The sequence below is a fragment of the Chiloscyllium plagiosum genome, chromosome 5 (assembly GCF_004010195.1).
Source record: "Chiloscyllium plagiosum isolate BGI_BamShark_2017 chromosome 5, ASM401019v2, whole genome shotgun sequence".
NCBI lineage: Eukaryota > Metazoa > Chordata > Chondrichthyes > Orectolobiformes > Hemiscylliidae > Chiloscyllium > Chiloscyllium plagiosum.
Window position 1 is genome coordinate 106,953,759 of NC_057714.1, and position 23,542 is coordinate 106,977,300.

Consider the following 23,542-nt stretch of genomic DNA (forward strand, 5'->3'; position numbering starts at 1 on the left):
CTAGGAACCCTCCAACCACAAGGGATGAATGCAGATTACTCCAGCCCCCTCATTTCCCCTCCCCCCACTTATCTCAGTCCCAACCCTCGGATTCAGCAATGCCCTCTTGACCTGCAATCTTCTTCCCGACCTCTCTGCCCCCACCTCCTCTCCGGGCTATCACCTTCACCTTCACCTCGTTCCACCTATCTTATTCCCAGCGCCCCTCCCCCAAATTCCCCGCCCCCGCTACCTTTTATCTCAGCCCGCTTGGCACACCAAGAAGGGCTTATGCCCAAAACGTCAATTCTCCTGCTCCTCGGATGCTGCCTAGCCTGCTGCACTTTTCCAGCACCACACTTTTCAACTCTGGTCTCCAGCATCTGCAGTCCTCACTTTCTCCTAATAACAATCAGTAGGCAATCCAATGGAATAGCCAATCCCTTAGACTAAACCACAACATTTTTAAAAATTCTTAGTTCACTGCTTTTTGTCATTTATATAAATTATTTGGATGTGAATATAGGAGGTATGATTAGTAAATTTGTAGATGACAAGAAAATGGTGATGTAATGGACAGTGAAGAAAGTTATTTCAGAGTACAAAGGGATCACGATCAGATGGGCCGATTGGCTGAGGAATGGCAGTTGGAGTTTAATCCAGGTAAATGTGATGTGCTACATTTTGATACTTCAAATCAGGGAAGGTCTTAATGGTAAGACCTTGGGGAATGGTGCCAAACAAAGAGACCTTGGAGTGCAGGTTCATAGTTCCTTGAAAGTGGAGTCACAGGTACGCTGTCTTTATTGGTCAGTGTATTGAGTAAGAGTTGGGAGATCATGTTGCAGCTGTACAGGACATTGGTTAGGCCACTTTTGGAATAGTGAATTCAATTCTGGTCTCCCTGCTTTAGGAAAGATATTGTGAAACTAGAAAAGGTTTAGAAAAGATTTACAAGGAGGTTGCCAGAATTGGAGTTTTTGAACTATAGGGAGAGGCTGAACAGACTTCGGCTATTTTCTCTGGAGTGTTGGAAGATGAAGGGTGACCTTATGGAAGGTTATAAAATCATGAGGGGCATGGATAAGGTGTATCGTCAAGGTATTTTTCGTAGGTGAGGGGCATGTAAAACTAGAGGGCATAGGTTTAAGGTGAGAGGGCAAGGATATAAAAGGAACCTCAGAGACAACCTTTTCACACAGAAGGTGGTATGTGTATGGAACAAGCTGCCAGAGGAAATGGTGGAGGCTGGTACAATTACCACTTTTAGAAGATATCTGGATGGGTACATGAATAAAAAGGGTTTAGAGGAATATGGACCAAATATTGACAAATGGGACTAGATTAATTTAGGAGATCTGTTTGGTATGGACGAGTTGGACCAAAGTGTCTGTTTCCATGCTGTACATCTCTGTGACTCTATGGCATTATTTCTTAGCACAACCCATCAATGCCACAGGTAAAGAAAGAAATCATAATCTGACAAGAAAAAAATGACTAAACTCCCATTGCTACCAAAGATACTCCTCTATCAATAACCAGTTATTGAAGCAGAACTTTATAGCACCTTCTGAACCTTCAAAACCCATTCACAATTTAGAAGTATCAAGTCAGCTGTGTAATGAAAAATTCAACCTTGCCTCGATGGGTATACCAACAATCAAAAAAACTCCACGCAATTCACACACATTTGGTTGTTCAGGACTCCTGTCACTGTACTCAGTATTCATTGCATTACTAGTACACTGTAGTAGCCTAAATCTTGCAATCAATAATCAACAAACAGTGCTAACTATTTACATACACACCCACATTTCTTCAGTGGGCTTTTGTACTGGAATTTGTGGTGATTGTAAGTTTCAGCACATTGCACTCTACATGGGATTTGTGACCAGCATAAGGTGGCCAACCTGTAGCAAGTTTCCTTAACTAAAGCAGAAATTGCTAAAGAAACTCGGCAGGTCTGGTAGCATCTGCAGAGGGAAAATAGAGTTAACGTTTCAAGTGCGGTGACTCTTCATCAGAAGTTTCCTGAATTAGGCTAAACATTCGTGAGGCACACAGAATCTAAAAAAGGCCGTGGAAGTTATAACATTAAGTTTTACGCCAAAGCATGTACAGAGAGCAAAACAAAACATATTGGAACTGAGAGAGAGTTGTGACAGAGAGCAAAGTAAAATTACCCCAAAGTCAACAGCACTTCAAGCAACAACATATCATGTTCTTAGTAATAGGCAACTATTATAGGCTGGGAGAAAGTGAGCACTGCATATGCTGGAGATCAGAATCGAAGAGTGTGGTGCTGGAAAAGCACAGCCGGTCAGGCAACATCTGAGGAGCAGAAGAATTGACGTTTTGAGCATAAGCTCTTTATCAGGGATGAGGTTTGTGGCCCAAGGGAGCTGAGAGATAAATGAGGAGGGTGAGGGGTGGGGAGTCTGGAGGGAACGCAGCTGAGAATGCAATAGGTAGATGAAGTTGGGGGTGAAGGTGAAAAGTCAGAGGGGAGGGTGGAGCGGATAGAAGGGAAGGAAGATGGACAGGTACGACAGGTCAAGAGGGCAGTGCAGAGTTGGAAGGTTGGATCTGGGATAAGGTGGGGGGAGGGGAAATGAGGAAACTGGTGAAATCCACATTGATCCTGTGTGGTTGGAGGGTCCCAAGGCAGAAGATGAGGCATTCTTCCTCCAGACATTAGGTGGTAAGGGTTTGGAGGTGGAGGAGGCCCAGGACTACATGTCCATGGTGAAGTGGGAGGGGGAGTTAAAGTATTTGACCACGGGGTAATGGGATTGTTTTGTGCATGTGTCTTGGAAATGTTCTCTGAAGCATTCCGCAAGTCGATGTCTGACTCCACAATGTAGAGGAGATCACATCGGGAGCAACGGATACAGTAGGTGACATGTGGGAAATGCAGGTAAATCTCTGATGGATGTGGAAGGCTCCTTTGGGGCTTTGGACAGAGGTAAGGGAGGAGGTGAGGGTGCAGGTTTTGCAATTGTTGCGGTGGCAGTAGAAGCTGCCGGAGGCGAGGGTGGTTTGGTGTGTCCCTTTGCAACTCCCTTGTTAGGTGCACTCCCCCCACCAACCCATCTTCCCCTCCCGGCACCTTCCCCTTCCACCACAAGAATTACTAACCTGCACCCACACCTCCCCTCTTATCTCCATCCATGAGTCTTCCACATCCGTCAGAGATTTACCTGCAATTCCACACACGTCATCTACTGTATCCGGTGCTCCCAACGTGGTCCCCACTACATTGGGGAGACATCACCTATTTGTGGAATGCTTCAGAGAACATCTCTGGGATACTCGCATGAAACAACCCCATCGCCCCGTTATCGAACACTTTAACTCCCCCTCCCACTCCGCCAAGGACATGCAGGTCCTGTGCCTCCTCAAACCGTTACAATGTCTCATCTTTTGCCTTGGGACCTTCCAACCACACGAGATCAATGTGGATTTCACCAGTTTCCTCATTTCCCCTTCCCCCCACCTTATCTCAGATCCAACCTTCCAACTCAGCACTGCTCTCTTGGCCTGTCCATCTTCCCTCCCTCCCTCCTCTCCGACCTATCACCTTCACCCCTAACATCATCTACCTATCGCATTCTCAGCTACTTTATCCCCAGTCCCACTCCCCTCCCATTTCTCTCTCAGCCCCTTTGGGCCACAAGCCTCATTCCAGATGAAGGGCATATGCTCGAAACATCGATTATCCTACTCCTCGGATGCTGCCTAACTGGCTGTGCTTTTCCAGCACCACACTCTTCAACTATTATGGGCTGGCAAGTGGCAATCCTATTCTATAGACAGGTTAATCTTTTTGTCAAATGACATTATGCATGATCCAGTTTGATGGAAGAGCTAAACACCCTTTACTCTTGTTTTTAAATTGTTCAGTTTTTTTTTCAATCTTTTTCAAACAGTTAAGGATTTGGTTAATAATATTGCTTCTGTTTGGGAATTCCTGTCCCATCCCTTATTCCTTATAAATGGGACAAAGACAGAGCAACAAATATATGAGAATATCACTGCCATAATTTCCTTCCCGGCCACATATAATCCTGACTTGTAAATGTGGCGAATATTATGAAGGCCTGAACCATGTGGGCTATGGTGAGAAATGTGGTGGAATGATGCAAGAAGTTCAGGGAGGCCTATCTCAATGTTTTAATGTTAACCTTACTATATCTTTTAATTAAGCTCTGGGTGTGGAGGTGAGATTCTCACTCAGCAGCAATAGGTTGCCTATTCAGCGGGAATATTGCTTGTTAACAATCTCATTAATTACACATGTCACTTTATTAAAATGCAGTTTCCTGTCCGACCACCCTCTGCAAGCAAACTTGACATTGAACTTCCAATGGTCAAAGGGAGGCAGAGAGGGCAGAGGTGGAGGGCCCAGCCACTCTGGAATAGCCTGAGAAGGAAATGAGGGGTTCGCAAGCATGTACTTCCAAACTTTCTAATGCTAACATTCCCATCAAGGCATCAGTATTTGTTCTGGGTTATAAAGAAGACAGCTTTGCTGATGCTTCTTCTGAATCCTCAGAACTCTTTCCCCAGAGATCAAGGAGGTGCAGAGCAGCTCATCTTCCACTGAGAACCCAAGGGCCCTGCAAAACACGAGAGAGACATTTTGCGGCCAACAGCTGAAAGTAGTGTCCAATGACTGAGACTGACAGGGAGGTTAATGTGACAGTTGTCTTGGATTGAAAAATGGTACTTACTCAATTGGCAGGACATGGTTGTCTCAGTATCCCCACATAAACAGTCTGGGTCTTATATGAGGGACAGATTCTCTCCTCATAGTAGAACGTAGAACATAGAACATAGAGAAGTACAGCACAGAACAGCCCACGATGTTGTGCCGAGAATTAATCCTAATCTAAAATTAAAAAAAACCTAACCTACGCAACCCTCAATTAACTGCTGTCCTTGTGCATATCCAGCAGCCGCTTAAATGTCCCCAATGACTCTGCTTTCACCACGACCGCTAGCAACATATTCCATGCATTCACAACTCTCTGTGTAAAGAACCTACCTCTGACATCCCCTCTATACCTTCCTCCTAATATCTTAAAGCTATGACCCCTCGTGGCAGTCAATCCTTCCCTGGGGAAAAGTCTCTGGCTATTGACTCTATCCATGCCACTCATTACCTTGTATACTTCAATCAGGCCACCTCTCTTCCTCCTTCTTTCCAGAGAGAAAAGTCCGAGTTTAATCAACCTCTCTTCATAAGGCAAGACTTCCAGTCCAGGCAACATCCTCGTAAACCTTCTTTGCACCATCTCCAAAGCCTCTGTATCTTTCCTTTAGTAGAGCAACCAGAACTGGACACAATATTCCAAGTGTGGTCTCACCAGGGACTTGTAGAACTGTAGCAAAATCTCGCGGCTCTTAAACTCGATCCCCCTGTTAATGAAAGCCAAAACATCATATGCTTTCTTAACAACCCTATCCACTTGGAGTGGCAACTTTGAGGGATCAATGCACTTGAACACCAAGTTCCTCCACACTGCCAAGAATCCTGTCTTTAATCCTATATTCAGCATTCAAGTTTGACCTGCCAAAATGCATCACTTCGCATTTATCCAGGTTGAATCATAGCACCGCTTTTATCTTCTCAAACATTTTCAGAAAGACTGTCTATCACCTAACAGGACAACTTTGGAGTGCCAGTGCTCAACTGAGTACACAGAGCCTTTTAAAAATCAAGGGGCATTAGAGATGCTTGTCTTGCGGCTGATATCCAATGACTACCAAGTTGCTCCAAAATAGGTAAGTAGTAGGACAAGGCTAGAATCAGATGAGCACCATAGAGTTGGAGTCAGTAGTTCATGAGATATATTTGGTAAGATGTGGTGAGAGATGACACGAGGTCTTGCAGTGAAAAACTCAACGAAACTGACAACTAGCCAATAAAAGTAAGATTCAACCCTATGTTTCAGTGTCACTGGATAAAAATCCTGGAATGCCCCTCTAACAACAGTATGAGTATATCTACCCCATCATGGACTGCTGTGATTCAAGAAGGGAGTGCACTAACACTACCATCACTTTCTCAAAGACCATTAGAAATGAGGAAATGATGCTGACCCAGCCAGTGAGGCACACTTCCCATGAGCAAATTTTTTTGTAAAGTTATTTTTGTAATCTTTTCTTTTTTTCAGTCAATCTTATCTCTAGTAGCCAGCCCACCAACCAGTGGAGGCATTTTGACCTCAATTAATGTTAGTTATCAAGTAATCTCCATTTTGAGCACTCTCATTACAACCTCATACTATCAAAAATTACAGAAAGGTAAATGTTTCCATTCTTTGGTAACTTTTTGCTGAGCAAGATTGATGGTGTCCTGTACACTTTGGCTTATGGCAACATTCCTCATGCAATGGGTAGCACAGTGGCTAGCACAGCTGCCTCACAGTGCCAAGGTCCTGGGTTCGATTCCTGCCTTGGGTGACTGTCTGTGGAGTTTGCACATTCTCCCCGTGTCTGTGTGGGATCCTCTGGGTGCTCTGGTTTCCTCCCACAATCCAAAGATGTGCAAGCCAGGTGAATTGGCCATGCTAAATTGCCCATAGTGCTAAGTGCATTAGTCAGAGGTAAATATAGGGTAGGGGAATGGGTCTTGGTGGGTACTCTTCAGATGGTCGTTGTGGACTTATTAGGCCAAATGGCTCATTTCCAAACTGTAGGAATTCTAATCTAATGAATCTTCCGCTTGTTTTCTCATTAATCATGCAACTCTTCAGCACTTGTCTCATGGAATAATGAAGTAGCAAAGGTGGAAGTGACAGCCGCTGCCAGGACTGTCATGTTCATACCACTAATGCTATATTTAATCCTAGCTGCACATCACTTTAGAAGCTGCAAGTCAGGAACTTCTGGTGAGCTTTGAGAAGATTTGTAGCTCAGGTTGAGGTTGTGGATGTAAGTTTGCTTGCTTAGCTGGAAGGTTCATTTTCCAACATTTTGTCATCATTGGTGAGCCTCTGGTGAAGCACTAGTGTTAGTGACCCACTTTCTATTTATGTGTTTAGGTTTCGGGAATCTCACTGATGATGTTATCTAGTATGGTGATGAGACATCTAAAAAATGAACCTTCCAGCTCAGAAAGCAAACTTACATAAGGAACCGCTCTTCACACTGTATTTCTGATCCTCACTTCTCTAGTGAATGGTCCAGAAAAGATTAGCTTCTTGGTTTATTGACAGTGACCTAGTGGTGCTTGTGATTGGGTTGGTTGAAAGAAGGGCAGTGCTTCATCCTGCTAACAGGCAAATTAAGGCCATGCACCATCTGGAGTGTGATTGTGGTCCGAGGTTAATGCAATATCGCACATGAAACTCAATGCACAATACTGCAATCTGCAATGGCAAGTGCCACATCTTCTCATAGCTGACTCACACTCAAAGGGCCAACATCAACTCTAACTCTGTCGCTGCACTCATCTCAAAAAGGCTCATAGACTACAACTCCCATTATAGTGCGTATGGTGTCAATTCAATTGTCCTCATCGATCTCATGATCTCAATCTCAAAGCCTCCACACTTCCTACTCATTCACTCCTTCTTACTTCTCCTCCTACTATATCAGCATTAGCTGCCCTTCCATCCACTGTCATATGCAGCCCCCCTCCCTTTATGTCATTAAAAGCAAAAGTTATCCATCTCTAGGACTGATGTCTCAAGAGCATGTCAAATTATGTACCTGTAATCCCTAATTGGTTGCACCTGTCCTACATGGCTGACTGTAGCCAAACCCCAGAACTAGAATTGGACAAGCTTTTCTGACTCTGGCTGTCGCACCTGACTGACCATATCGTCCTTCAATCCACAAAAGTTTAGGTCCGTTTGACTTTCACACAAGGCTGCGTGGCTGAAGTATATGCAGTGTGATGGTTGAGTAAGCTGCCAGCATATGCTGTATGTGTGGCAAAGATGTAACATAGTGCCATACAGCAACATGTCTATACCCTTGACTGTTCACTATTCCAAACTATGAAAATATGCTAACTATCCCGATGCGCTAAAATCACAATGCTGATCAAGAGGAGATTTCAGGATTTTGACCCAGGAGCATAGAAGTAATGGTGATATATTTCAAAGTCAGGATGGCAAAAAGCTCACAGGTGAACTTGCAGGTAGTGGTATCCCATGTATTTGCCAGTCTTACAGATCATAGAACATAGGACATAGAACATAGAACATAGAATATTACAGCTCAGTACAGGCCCTTCACCCCTCGATGTTGCTTCAACATGTAGAACCAATCTAAAGCCCATCTTGCCTACACTATTCCATTTTCATCTATATGTCTATCAAATGATCATTCAAGTGCCCTGAAAGTTGGCGAGCCTACTATTGTTTCAGGCAATGCATTCCACACCCCTACTACTCTGAGTAAAGAAACTACCTCTGACATCTGTCCTATATCAATCACCCCTCAATTTAAAGCTATGTCCCCTCATGCTAGCCATCATCATCCAAGAAAAAGGGCTCTCACTGTCCACCCTATCTAACCCTCTGATTATCTACTGTCTCAATTAAGTCACCTCTTAACCTTCTTCTCTCTAATGAAACACCCTCAAGTCCCTCAGCCTTTCCTCATAAGACCTTCCCTCCATACCATGCAATATCCTAGTAAATCTCCTCTGAACCCTTTCCAAAGCTGCCACGTCCTTCCTATAATGCAGTGAACTGTACGCAATACTCCAAGTCCAGCCGCACCAGAGTTTTGTATAGCTGCAGCAGTAGCTTGTGGCTCCGAAATTCAAACCCTCTACCAATAAAAGCTAATACACCGTGTGCCTTCTGAACAACCCTATCAACCTGGGCGGCAACTTTCAGGGATCTATGTACATGGACACCGAAATCTCTCTGGTCATCTACATTACCAAGAATCTTACCATTTGCTCAACACTCTTTATTCCTGTTGCGCCTTCCAAAGTAACTCATCTCAAACTTCTCTGCATTAAACTCCATTTGCCACCTCTCAGCCCAGCTCTGCAGCTTATCTATGTCCCTTTGTAACCTACAACATCCTTCAGCACTATCCACGACTCCAATGACCTTAGTGTCATCCGCAAACTTACTAACTTATCCTCATCTAGGTCATTTATAAAAATGACAAACAGCAGTGGCCCCGAAATAGATCTTTGCAGTATACCACTAGTAACTGAACTCCAGGATGAACATTTCCCATCAACCACCACCCTCTGTCTTCTTTCAGCTAGCCAATTTCTGATCCAAACCGCTAAATCACCCTCAATCCCATGCCTCCATATTTTGTGCAGTAGCCTACCATGGGGAACCTTATCAAATGCCTAACTGAAATCCATATACACCACATCAACCACTTTATCCTCATCCACGTGTTTGGTCACCATCTCAAAGAACTCAATAAGGTTTATGAGGCACAACCTACCCTTCACAAAACCATGTTGACTATCCCTAATCAACTTATTCCTCTCTAGATGATTATAAGTCCTATTGCTTATAACCTTTTCCAGCACTTTACTCACAGTTAAAGTAAGGCTCACTGGTCTATAATTACCAGGGTTATAGACCAGTGAACAAGGGGACAACATTTGCTATCCTCCAGTCTTCTGACAGTATTCCTGTATCTATTCTTGTCCTTCTAGATGGAAGTGGTTGTGGGTTTGGAAGGTGCTATCTAAGGATCTTTGGTGAATTTCTGTGGTGCATCTTGTAGATAAAATTAAAAATCACACAACACCAGGTTATAGCCCAAGAGGTTTCTTTGGGAGTACTAGCTTTCGGAGTGCAGCTCCTTCATCACATAGCTGTAGCGCAGTATCATAAGATGCAGAATTTATAGCAAAAGACATAAATTTGCTATTAATTATGTGTCTTACGATTCTACCTGATGAAGGAGCAGTGCTCCGAAAGCTAGTACTTCCAAATAAACCAGTTTGACTATAACGTCATGCTGTGTGATTTTTAACTTTGTCCACCCCAGTCCAACACCGGCACCTCCACATCTTGTAGATAATACACACTGCTGCTTTTGAGTGTTGGTGAAGGAGAGAGTGGATGTTGTGCCAATCGAGCAGGCTGCTCTGTCCTGGAAGATGTCAAGCTTATTGAGTGTTGTGGGAGCTGCATTCATCAGGCAGGTGGAAAACGTCATTGAATGTCAAGGAGCAGTGTTACATAATCGTTTATTGGAGATGGTCAATCCTGTACAAATGTTAATTGCCACTTTACAGCTCTAGCCAAATATTGTCCAGGCCAGGCTCCATTTGGACATTGACTGCTTCAATGGTGCTGAACATTGTGCAATCACCAACAAAAATCCCTACTTCTGACCTTGTGATGCAGGGAAAGTCATTGATGAAGCAGCTGAAGATGGTTGGGTCTAGCTCACTATCCTGAGGAACTCCTGCAGAGATGTCCTGGAGTTGAGTTGACTGACCTTCAACAACCACAACCATCTTCCTATGTGCCAGGTATGACTCCAAAATGAGTCCTGAACACCTGAAATGAGATAAATTGGGCTAATAATTAGATGTAGATTCAGGGGAATAAAGTAACCACTGCTCATCAGCAAGGTTTTGATCTTGCTGTTTAAACCCTAAAGGGAAAATCATCAGAATTTTTTTTCTCAACATCAAGATTCCAATTTTATAATTTCTGCTGTATTTTCTCTACTTTCTTGCCATGCCGCTAAAGGACATGGATCTGCCCACAATTTGCTGCATTGTCATTGGATTTTAAAACCAAAATTTGGTCTTTGAAGATTTTCACTACTGTTTGTTTTATTTTAGTGAAGTTAAACCTCCAAAAAGGTAAGCATGAGCCTTATTTACTGAGTTTAAGTGAATAGTGCCAGAAATGATACTCCCTCAGTATACATGCAGCATTGTGCATGTCCCTCCACAAATGCAGAAAAGATTTGTATTGAGGCACCATGGTGGAGGTTGGCTGAGAAAGGATCACACAAGCCACCGCACTTCAATGCCTGCCATTCAACAAATGCCACAAGGGGCTTCTCAGTGATTTCCAGTGTTCACTAGTCCTTCATACAAAAGATGCTTGCTGATAAATCTTGTTCAGGAAGGTTGTTAGTTGTATTAATTACTAATTGCAGCATACATCACATTCAGTTTGAAGATGTAACTAAACCAAATGTTTCTTCTCATGCAGTAGATATGATAATTAGTTACACTCACATGTTATACTCACCACTGGAATACAATGGGTTACTCCATCTCCACTGTCTATCACTATGCCTGTTAATGTGCGTTCTCCAACCTGCCGTGATGTCCAGGAAGCAGCTAAGGCCAGCACAGCCTGCAATTTAAATTAATCCTAATAAATAACACAATTACAGTTGAGGCAATACAATATTTTCCCCCCTTACTTGGAGTATAGGTTCATTGCCCAAAATCTGACTATCCAAAAGATGCACAGTTTTGAACATACTCCGTTCCGGTCAAATTAAATCTGGACTTATTGACCAAATACCGCGCCAATTCAATGTGGCATATTTCTTGATGACATGTCACTCTAGATAGTGGCTACAACAATTATTTACATCAACATACTAATTTAACTCAAACAACTCTTAATCCCACATACCCAGGTGTCCCAGCAATCTGAAATCCAATACAGTCTCAGTCCTAAGAGTGCCAGACTTTAAAAATTAACGTGTGTAATACAGAAACGTTTAAAAATATAGATCAGCCAAACGCTATTTTAATCCTAAAATTGCGACATTAAAAGTAACATACCTATACTGAATTATCCAACAATACTGAAAGAAAATCCAGTGTATATTTTGCATAGAACACAGAATAATAAAGCACAGTAAAAGACTTACCTCACACATCTCCTTTCAAATTTCTCCCTTCTGCCTTTTACCCCCTAATATCTGACATTTGCATCTTAGGAAAAAGACTCCATCTATCCACCCTATCCATGAATCTTATTTTTATATGCTTCTATAAAGTCATTTCTCAGCCTCTTATGCTTTAAACAAAACAACCCCAACTTTGTCCAATCTCTGTACAGTTAATCCACTCTAATACTGCTGCAACATGACTTGCCAAATTTTATCCTCAAGGTCTTGACCAATGAAGGTAAGTGCACATACGGCTTCTTTACCATCTTATCCGCATGTGCTACCATTTTCAGGGAGCTATGGATTTGCACCCCGAAGATCCCTATGTGTATCAATGCTCCTAAGGATCCTACCATTTACTGTATACTTCCCTCTTGCATTTGACCTCCCAAAATGCATCACCTCACATTTGTCCAGAATAAACTCATCCACCATTTTGCCACCCAACTTTCTAACTGATCTATATCCTGCTGTATCTTTTAACAACTTTCCTCACTATCTATAGTTCCACCAATTATCATGTCATCTGCAAACTTACTAATCAAACTACCTACATTTTCATCCAAATTATTTACATATATTACAAAGAGGTCCCAGTACTGATCCTTGCAGAGTAAATGCATTTTTCTTTCCAAATGCAAGTAAATCTTGTCCCTTAGGATAAGCCAGTGATCCTTCCATCAGTGATTCCCGATCAGTGATGGAAGTATCACTAACCTATAATTTCCTGTATTATTCCTGTTGCCCTTCTTGAACAAAAGAACAATATTGGTTATTCCCCAGTCTTCTGATACCTTGCCTATGGCAAAAGAGGAAACTAAGCTGTCCGCCAAGGCCCAGGTAATCTCCTCCTTTGCCTCCTTAAGTATCCTCAGATCACATCAGGCCCTTGGACCTATTTACTTTAATGTTTTTCACAACACCAAACACCTCCTTTTTAAATTCAAAATGCCCTAGAATATCAACATTCCCCATCTTACCATCATCAACATCCTTCTCCTTGGTGAAGATATATATGAAAAGTATTCATTAAAGACCTCACCCACTTTCCCTCGCTTTTTGCATAAATTCCCTCCTTTGTTTTTGAGTGGATCTACCCTGCCCCTAGCCATCTTCTGGCTTCTAATATGCGTATAAAATGCCTTCAGATTTCATGGCCTCTTTTAGCCCTCTAACTCCTTATCTAACTTCTTTCATGTTTTATTTATATTCCTCAAGAGCCTTGTCTGATTTCAGTTGCCTAAACCTTACATATGCTTCCTTTTCCTTTTAGACTAACCTTTTTGACATTTTAGAAGGCTCTTCAAAAGAAGCCATATGAGTAGAACATAAAATCCGAAAGAAAAATGACAATGCTATAGGCCCCCTAAGAGTCTGAGAGAGATAGAATAGCAGGTGTATAGACAAATCTCTGAAAGTGTAAAAGTATTCGGATACTTAAATAGGGGATTTCAAATTCTTCAAATTAACTAGAGGTGAAGGGGGGAAGCACGCAAAGAGTCAATTTTAGGTAATGAATCCGGGCAATTTTTTGAACTATTACTGGGGAGGGATTTTGCAAACAATGATCATAACATTAATAGATTCAAGATTGTTACGGAAAAGACAAGAATGGGCCCGAAATCAGAGTTCTAAACTAGGGCAAGGCCAATTTTAATAAAATCAAGTTTGATTTGGCCAAAGTGGACTGGGAGCAGATACTTTTTTGGTAAATCTGTGTCCAAGCAATGGAGCACTCAGGAAGGGCGACAGTACAGGGCCAATATGTTTTAGTAAGGATAAAAGGTGGAGCAACAAATCCTGGATATCAAGGGATATACAGTATTGGATGAAGAGAAAAAGCAAGGCTTAATGCCGATATTGACAGCTCAAAACAGCAGGTGCCCTACAGGAGTACAGAATGTGCAAGGGGAAAATTAGGAGAGCAAAAAAGGGCAGAATAATGGCAAGTAAAATAAAGGAAAATTCCAAGTTACTTTACAAGGACATGAACACTAAAAGGGTAACAATGAAAGGACCACAATGATAATTGTGCGTGGAGCCAGAGGCTGTAAGTATGATTTGAAATGAATACTTTGTGTTAGTGTTCACTGGTGAGGACAATGTGCATATAGAAATCAGGGAGAAAAAAATAAAGAAATTAGCATAGACAGAGTGGAGGTTCTAAATGTTATGGCAAGCTTAAAAGCAGATAAATCTCCAGGACTGGATGAATGGTACACCAGGCTGTTGAATGAGGCAAAGGAGGAAATAGGCAATAATTTTCAATTCCTTTCTGCCCACAGAGGTGCCAGTTTACTGGAAGATAGACAGTGTAGTACTGTTATTTAAGAAGAAAGCAAGAGATAAACCAGAAACTATAGGCCAATCAGTCTAACCTCAGTGGTGGGGAAACTATTGGAAGCAATTCTGAGGGACAGAATTAATGAAGAACAGTCAGCATGGTTTTGCTAAGAGAATGTCATGTCTGAACAACTTGATTTGAATTTTTCAAAGAAGTCACCAAGTGTGAAGATGAGGGGAGAAGGCAGAGAGTGATGGCTGAGGAGTGTTTTTGTGATGAGAAGCTGTGTCTCGTGGGGTTCTGCAGAGATCAGTGGTGTGTCCTTTGCTGTTTGTGGTTGATATAAATGATTTAGATTTAACTAAGGGAGAGTTGATCAATAGATTTGGGGCTGATACAAATATTGATGGGATGGTAAATTGTGAGGAGGATAATCCTAGATTACAAGAGGATAGAGATGGATTAGTCAGTAAGGCTGATCAGTGGCAAATGGAATTCAATCTAGATAAGTAAGAGGTGATGCACTTGGGCAGGACAAACAAGGCAAGGGAATACATGATGAACGGCAGGACCCTGGGAAGCACTGAGCATCAGAGTGACATTGTAATACATGTCCACTGCTCCCTTAAGGGAGCAGAACAGATAGATAAAGTGTTTAACAAGGCATATGAGATGCTTGCTTTTATTAGCCAAGACACAGAGGTAAGGAATAGGGAGGTTATCTTGTAACAGTATAACATGTCAGTTTGGCCATAACTAGAGCATTGTGTGCAGTTCTGGAGTCTACATTATAGGAGAGGCTGCAGAAGAGATTTATCAGAATGTTAAACAAAAACCGAAAGAATTACAGATGCTGTAAATCGGAAACAAAAACAGAAGTTGCTGGAAAAGCTCAGCAGGTCTGGCAGCATCTGTGAAGAGAAATCAAAGTTAATGTTTCGGGTCCGGTGACCCTTCTTCAGAACTGATGGTAGCTAGGAAAATATTGGTTTATATACAGAAGATAGGATGGGGGAGGGGTAAGGAGTAAACGATAGGTAGAGATGGAACCTAAAGAAACAAATGAACAGTTGGACAGACAAATGAGTCAGTAGCGATTTGGCTGGGAGGGTGAATAGTTGTTAAGTGGAGACTGTTAGTGACTAATAATAGGTAGCGTGTAATGGCAGACCATGTGATAATAAAGGGGAAAATGAGGACTGCAAATGCTAGAGATTAGAGTTGAGAGTGTGGTGCCGGAAAAACACAGCAGGTCAGGCAGCATTTCAGGAGCAGGAGAATCAAAGTTTTGGGCAAAAGCCCTTCATCAGGAAGATGTGATAACAATGATATGTGACAGCAAAGCCTGGTGTGTGGTAGGGGGCGAGGACATGGGGGAGTTCAGGTCCTAAAATTATTGAACTTGATATTGAGTCTAGAGGATGGTAGGGTCCCCAAGCAGAAAATGAGGAGTTATTCTTCCAGCTAGCACTGAGCTTTGCTGGAGCACTGCAGCAAGCCTGAGACAGAGGTGTTGCCAGGGAACAGAGTGGTGTGTTAAAGTGGCAGGCAACTGAAAGCTCAAGAATTTTCTTTGCAGAAAGAATGTAGATGTTCTGCGAGGCAGTCACCCAGTCTATGCTTACTTTCTCCAATGTAGAGGAGACCATATTGTGAGCAGCGAATGCAGTGGACTAGATTGTCAGAAGTGCAAGTAAAGTGCTACTTCACCTGGAAGGTATGTTTGGGCCCTAGATACTGAGGAGGGAGGAAGTAAACAGGCACCTTCAGCGGTTCCATGGGAAAGTCCCATGGAGCTGTGTGGAGGGTGATAGGGGGTGTTGGGAGTGAAGGAAGACTGGATTATGGTATCACAGAGGGAACAGTCCCTGCGGAACGTGGACAAGGGAGGCGAGGGGAATATGCATCCAGTGGTAGCATCTCACTGGAGGTGGCAGAAATGGCAGCTGATGATCTTCTGGATGTGGGATAGTGGGTAAGGACAAGGGGAACCCTATCGTTGTTACAGGAAGGAAGAGAGGGAGTGAAAGCAGAAATGCCGGAGATGGGTCAAACCCAGTTGAGAGCCCTGTTGACAACAGTGCTGGGGAAATCTGCAGGTTGAGGAAGAAAGTGGATACTTCAGACTTCAGCTTGTTGAAGTTGGTCTCATTGGAACATATGAGACGGAATTCTGTAAGAATGAAATGGAATCTTTTCAGGAAAAGGGGTGCGAGGATGTTTAGTCAAGGTAGCTATGGGAGTCAGTGGGTTTATAGTAGATATTAGTGGCCAGTCTATCCCAGCATTGGAAACAGAGATGTCAAGGAAGGGAAAGGAGGAATCAGAGATAGATCAGGTGAAAGTGAGGGTGGAGTGGAAACTGGAAGCGAAAATGATTAACTGTTCCAATTCCAGATGAAAGGAGGAAGTAGCACTGATGACATCATCAATACATCAGAGAGAGTTGTGTGTGGGGGCCAGAATAGAACTGGAACCAGGAATGTTCTATATGCCCCTTGAAGAGGCATAACTGGGGCCTATGCGAGTAGCCATGGCCACCCCTCTGACCTGAAGAAAATGAGGGGAGTTAAAAGAGAACTTGTTGAGAATGAGCACGAGCTCGACCAAGCGAAGGAGGGTGGTGGTGGGTGGGAACGAGTCAGGCCTTTGTTCCGGGAAGCGGACAGCCCTGAGACCATCCCGATGGGAGATGGATGTGTACAAGAATTGCACATGCACGGTGGCTGGAGCCTGCAAACTGGAAATTTGGAAACTGGTGTGAAGCATCAGAGGAATCACAAATGTATATGGGCAGGTACTGGACCAGGGGAGAAAAGAATGAGTCAAGGTAGGAAGAAGTGAGTTCTGTGAGGCAGGAGCAGGCTGAAACAATGGGTCTGCCCAGTCAGTCCTATTTGTGGATTTTCAGAAAGAGGTAGAACCGAGGGGGGGTGTAGGGTGGTGTTAGGCAGACTACCAGATGAAATAAGGTCAAGGTTTCCTGGCCAACATCTCTGTCTCAGGCTGGCTGCAGTACTCCAGCAAAGCTCAGAGCAAGCTGGAAGAATAACACTTAATTTTTTGCTTGGGGAACCTGCAGCCCTTTGACTCAATATCGAATTCAATAATTTTAGGGCCTGAACTCCCCAATGTCCTCGCCCCCTACCACACACACCAAACCTTGTTATCACAGTCTACCATTACACACTACCTATTGTTAGCCAACTATTCACCCTCCCAGCCAGATTACTTTCAACTCCTTTGTCTGTCCCACCAGTCTTGTCCCTCTTCGGACTCCATCCCTACCCATCATTTACCCCTTACCCCTCCCCCACCCTGCATATAAACTGATATTTTCCTAGCTACCATGAGTTCTGAAGAAGTATCACCAGACCTGAAGCATTAACTTTGATTTCTCTTCACAGATGCTGCCAGACCTGCTAGGCTCTTCCAGCAACTTGTGATTTTGTTTATCAGGATGTTGCCTGAGCTCAAGAGTTCTGGTTATGAAGAGAGATTGGACAGACTGGGGTTGTTTTCCTCGGAGCAGAGGAGAACAAGAGAGGATATAATTGAGATGTATAAAATTATAAGGCACATAAAACAGTGTAGACAGTAAGGAACTGTTGGTGGATACATCAATGACCTGGAGGCATATGTTTAAGGTAAGAGTCAGAGGAGTTAAAGGGGATGTGAAGAAAAAAAAATCACTCAGAGGGTGGAGGAAATCTGGAACTCACTGCATGTAAGGATGGTAAAGGCAGAAATACCTCATTCTTCAAGAAGCATTTAGATATACACCTCTGATGCCAAAGTACACAAGGCTATGGGCCAAGAGATGGAAAATAGGAATAGAATAGTTTGATGGTTGTTTTTGACCAGCATAGATTAGATGGGCAGAGGGGCTTTTAGTATGCTATAGACTCTATGACTTGAAGAGAAGACAGACGTGTAAAAAGAAGAGTGAAGAGAAAAGTAAAGAGAAAAGAGAGATGAAAAGAGTGAAGAGACTTATTTATTAATAGAAAGATTGAAGCCAAACATTGGAAGTTAGTGATCACAAAGATTACCTTCCAGATTGCAGAACCTCAATCACACTAATAATCACATGTCATATCAACTTTTCTAGATATTTACAGACATTTGAATGAACTTGTTCAGACATGTTATAACACAGGTAGGAACAGGTAGGACTTGAACCTGAAAAAACTTGACTTTGTTGTCCTCAAATAGCCCTAGTGTGGCAGGGAATGGGAACCTAAAAGGCAGCTTACAACTGACAAATTTGTTTAAGAAATTGTTACAACTGAGGCCAAAGGAATGCACCATTGCTCTAGTCACATGAATCCATTGGTCACAAAACAAAATAAATAACTTTTTTTTGCTGCTGCCAAAATGACCAATTAAATTCCTTATCTATATCACTTTTAAACAACAAGATCTAACATACACAGTTAATAAAATTGAAGTATAAATGCTGGGGAAAGAGGGTTATTTTTGAAAAAAAAAGGTCATTAGGTTATTCCTGAAAGTAAAAGAATAAGAATCAAATGTTCTGCATTCTGTTGCTCTGGTGTTCAGGCTGGTGTGGTCAAGTCACTAGTCACACATGGTTGTCCCTAAAGTCTAGCAGATCCAGCTTGCCCAGGGGATACAATTCTGAGCTGTTTCTGCAAACACCCTTTCAAAGAGCAATTAGATTTCACTCTGAATTTAATAAGAGGCTTTTCTGTTTAGAAATTAGAGAGAAAACTACTTGGCAATTTGTCTTATCACGTTTTCCTCCTCAAATTGTTGTGAGTAGATGGTTTTCCACCAACTCAACTTGTTCCTAACAGGTTGCTCTTTAATCAAACCAGATAAAATAAGCATCTCTATAAACAATCCACTGTTCAAAAACAACATTTACCAGGGGTCTACAGCAAACCCATTATCACCAGTCATGTGTTTCATAGGAAGCTTGTAAAAAAAAGCTCCAATGTCCACAAGTGAACTTTCAATTAAAGAAACCATGAGTTTCCACACAACCTGAAATAAATCCATTTTGCATAATTTTTCAAACCTTGGATTTCCCAAGCAATACTAAATATAAAGTATCTTCATAACATAATACAGAAACTGTCTTATGGGCAAACACAAATAGGCAATTTTACACAGTAAAGTCCAACAACAAGATTTAAGTGAATACCCAGTTAGTCATTTTTGGTATTATTGGTGCAAGGAGGAATGTTGGCCAGGGCAAAAGGCGAACTTCCTGGTCATTTTGATAATATGCTCCAGGATCTCTTTTTATCCATACAAACAAGACACATGGGACTCTCACATCAAATCACCAAAATGAAAATAGCAGGAATACATACCTGTACCTTTCTGTTCTGTCATCCACTCGAGAGGTGGTACTTTGAATATAGATTTTCCTTATATGATATCATAATGTTTTTCATTATATCTTAATTGGGAATGGTGATTAATAAGTTCACACTGATTGTCAAAGAAGGAAAATTGACACATTGCCCGGCTGCTAGCTACATAAGCAAACAGCAGTAACACATACAACAGAAGTGCTAAACAGCTCTCCTTCAATCTCTGCTATAACTATGGAGCATACTTCACCACATGACCTTGAAGTTAACTGAAGAGAATAAACCTGTAAGACACTTGTCAGATTTCTTTCCAAAATCATAACAGCTCCAGACCAAAAAGAAGTTTTTGCAAAAGATTGCCCGCTATTCATTATGAATATTCTGACTGAACGTGGTTAATTGTCTTCCATTTTGAAGCTAATATCTCAAATTTAAGTTATAGATGCAACAGTTTTAAACTAGAAAATGTGATTGTGCAATTTCAAAAGGTTTACTTAAATATTTTTCAGGAACATATTTGATGAAGATCTTTTATAATTATCAGACAGCAAGAAGAGGTGACAGACATTAATAATTTCCTAATATCTTTTTCCAATTTATAGGTGTGTTTTCTGGTAAAACATTTAAGATATTTACTTTTATTTGGAATTCATTCACAGAGTGAAGGTTTTGCTGACTCAACATGCACTTATTGCCCATTCTTATCGCCCTTGAAGAGGTGTTGATGAGCTGCCTTCTTAAACCAGGTATTTCCACAATGCTGTTGCAGGGAGAGGTCCAGGATTTTGACTAGCAACACTGAGGAAATTGCAATACATTTCCAAGTCAGGATAGTAAGTGGTTCAGAGGGGGATGAGCAGATGGTGTTCCTATGCATTTACTGCCTTGTCTTTTTAGATGGAAATATTATTGGGCATGGAAAACATTGTTTAAAGAGGCATGGTGAATTTCTTCAGTACATCTTGTGCATATTACACACTGCTGCTACTGAGTAACAATGGTGGAAAGAATTGGATGTGGTGTCAATCAAGTAGGCTTCTTTGTCCTAGATGGTGTTGGAACTGCACTCATTCAGGCAAGTGGAGAGTATTCTATTGAACTCCACTTATGCCTTGTAGCCAATGGACAGGCTTTGGAAATCAAGAAGTGATCTTGTAGCCTCTGTATTTATATGGCTAGTCTAGTTCAGTTTCTGGTCAATGGTAATGCTCAGGATGTTGATAGAGGGGGTTTCATGAAGGGCTTTTGCCCGAAACGTCGATTTTACTGCTCCTCGGATGCTGCCTGAACTGCTGTGCTCTTCCAGCACCACTAATCCAGAATGGGGTTTCAGTGATGCTAATGTTATTAAATATCAAGGGGCAACAGTGCGATTGTTTCTTGATGGATTATGTTATTGCCTGGCACTTGTGTAGCACGAATGTTACTTGCTACTTGTCAGTCCAAACCTGGATATTGTCCATATCCTGCTACATTTGGACATGGGCTACTTCACTATTGGAGGAATCAGAAATGGTGAGGAACATTTGCTGATGATTGCACAATACCCCAGTTCCATCCTTAAAATGGAGAAAGGTCATTGAAAAAGTAGCTGAAGATGATTGGGCCTAGGACACTACTCTGAGGAATTCCTGCACAGGTATCCTGGAGTTGAAATGACTTATCTCCAACAACCACAAACATGTTCCTTTGTGGTATGTCAACTCCAATACAGCGGCTATCCCTGACTCCCAATGAATCCAGTTTTTCGAATTTTGATGCCATAACTCATAAAATGCAGCATTGATGTCAAGGGCAGTCACTTTCATCTCTCCCCTGAAACTTATTCTTTCGTCCATGTTTGTCCATGTCCAAAGCTCTCATGTGGTCAGGAACTGAGTGGTATGGGCTGTTTTAGCTGGAGCGTCAGAGGCTGAGCGGTGACCTTATAGAGGTTTACAAAATTATGAGGGGCATGGATAGGATAAATGACAAAGTCTTTTCCCTGGGATCGGGGAGTCCAGAACTAGAGGGCATAGGTTTAGGGTGAGAGGGGAAAGACATAAAAGAGACCTAAGGGGCAACTTTTTCACACAGAGGGTGGTACGTGTATGGAATGAGCTGCCAGAGGATGTGGTGAAGGCTGGTACAATTGCAACATTTAAGAGGCAATTGGATAGGTATATGGATAGGAAGGATATGGGCCAGGTGCTGGCAGGTAGGACTAGATTGGGTTGGGATATCTGGTTGGCATGGACGGGTTGGACCGAAGGGTCTGTTTCCATGCTGTACATCTCTATGACTCTATGACTATGACTCTATGAGTAGGTTGTCAAGCAAGTGCTGCTTGATAGCACTATTAGAATCATAGAGTCATAAATTTATACAGCACTGAATCAGATCCTTTGGTCTAACATGTCTGTGCCAACCAGCTATTCTAAACTGATCTAGTCCCATTTGACAGCATTTGGCCCATATTCCTCTGAACCCTTCCTTTTCATGTACCCATGGATACCTTTTAAAAGTTGACATCTTCCATCACTTTACTGATGATGTGTAGACTGATGGGGTAGTAATTGGCTGGGTTGGATTTGTCCTTCTCTATGTGTACAGAACATACCTGGGCAATTTTCCACATTGTCAGGTAGATTTTTGTGATGTGGCTGTACTATAACAGCTTTGCTAGGGGTGTGGCATGTTCTGGAGCACAAATGTTCAGTGCTATTGGCATAGTGTTGTCTGGGTCCAAATCCTTTACAGTATTCAGTGGCTCCAGTCTTTTGTTGATAGCTGTTGCTGTAAATCAAATTGACTCAAGATTGGCATCTGTGATGCTGGGAACTCTGGAGGAGTCAGAGATGGATTATCTACTTGATCCTTTTGGCGGAAGATTGTTGCAAATGATCCAGCCTCATCTTTTGCACTGAGTGTTCTGGTCTCCCACCTTTTTAAGGAGGGAGATATTGGTGGAATCTCCTCCTCCAGCATGTTGTTTAATTTTCCATCACCAGTCACAACTAGGTGTATTAGGAATGTACAGCTTTGAACTGATCTATTGGCCGTGAAATTTCTTAGCTCTGTCAATCAAAATTGCTTATGCAATTTCACATGCAAGTAGTCCTTTTTGTTTGTAGCTTCACCAGGAAAACATCTAAGCTATAAGTGTGCCGGGTGCTGTTCCTGGCATATCCTCCTGTACTCTTCAGTGAACAAGCATTAATCCTCTGTCCTGATGACAACAAGAGTGGGAGTTATGCCAGGCCATGAGTTTGCAGATTGAGTTGGAGTACAATTCTGTTGCTGCTCATGGCTCACTGTGCCTCATGAATGCCATGTCTTAAGTTGCTAGGTCGGTTCGAAGTCTGTTCCATTCAGCTTAGTCATAGTGCCACACAATATGATATAAGGTATCCTTAATGTGACGATGTGATGATACTGTCATGGACAGATGCATCTGTGGCAGGCCATTTGGTGAGGATGAGGTCCAGCATGTAATTCCATATTGTTGGGTCCCTTACCACCTGTCACAGTCCCAGTCTAGCAGCTTTGTCCTTTACGATTCCACCAGCTCGATCAGTGGTGCTTCTAAGCCTCTTGGTGGTGAACATTGAAGTACATTATGTGCTCTTACCAACCTCAAAGCTTCCTCCAAGTGTTGTTTAATATAGAAGAGCACTGATTCATCAACCTAGATGCACAGTATGTGCGATCAGCATGCGGTGTCCTTGCTCACGTTTAACCTGATGCCATGGGACTTTGTGAGGTCTAGAGTCTATGTTGAGAACTCCCATGGTAAACTCCTTCCTGACTGTATACCACTGTTTGTCATGTCTGCTGGTGATGGTGTTGTCTGGGAAATTGGTCAGTCATGTATATGTGAATTATTCTTATCAACTAGTCTAAGACAAATCTCTCGATTTTGGTTCTAGGCCCTAAGTTAATGAGGAGGACTTTTCAAGGTCGACAGGGCTGCATTTGCTATTGACGTTTCTGCTACCTGCCTATCTTCCTTTCCACCTATCCACTCCACCCTCCTCTCTGACCTATCACCTTCATCCCCACCCCATTCACCCATTATTCT

General features: G+C 42.4%; 1 protein-coding gene across 6 annotated transcripts in view; it reads right to left on the minus strand.

The window, feature by feature from the left end:
* LOC122550120 (actin-related protein 3B) overlaps nt 1-23,542 on the minus strand; it is a 169,380-nt gene that overhangs the window by 55,211 nt on the left and 90,627 nt on the right. For all 6 annotated transcript variants that reach the window (XR_006311742.1, XM_043690734.1, XM_043690732.1 and 3 more), the window contains one exon: nt 11,196-11,303. Coding sequence is in view for 5 of the 6 variants with exons in the window: in XM_043690734.1 (XP_043546669.1) it covers nt 11,196-11,303 (108 nt within the window). In the remaining variant the exon portion in view is untranslated. The remainder of the gene's footprint in view (nt 1-11,195; nt 11,304-23,542) is intronic.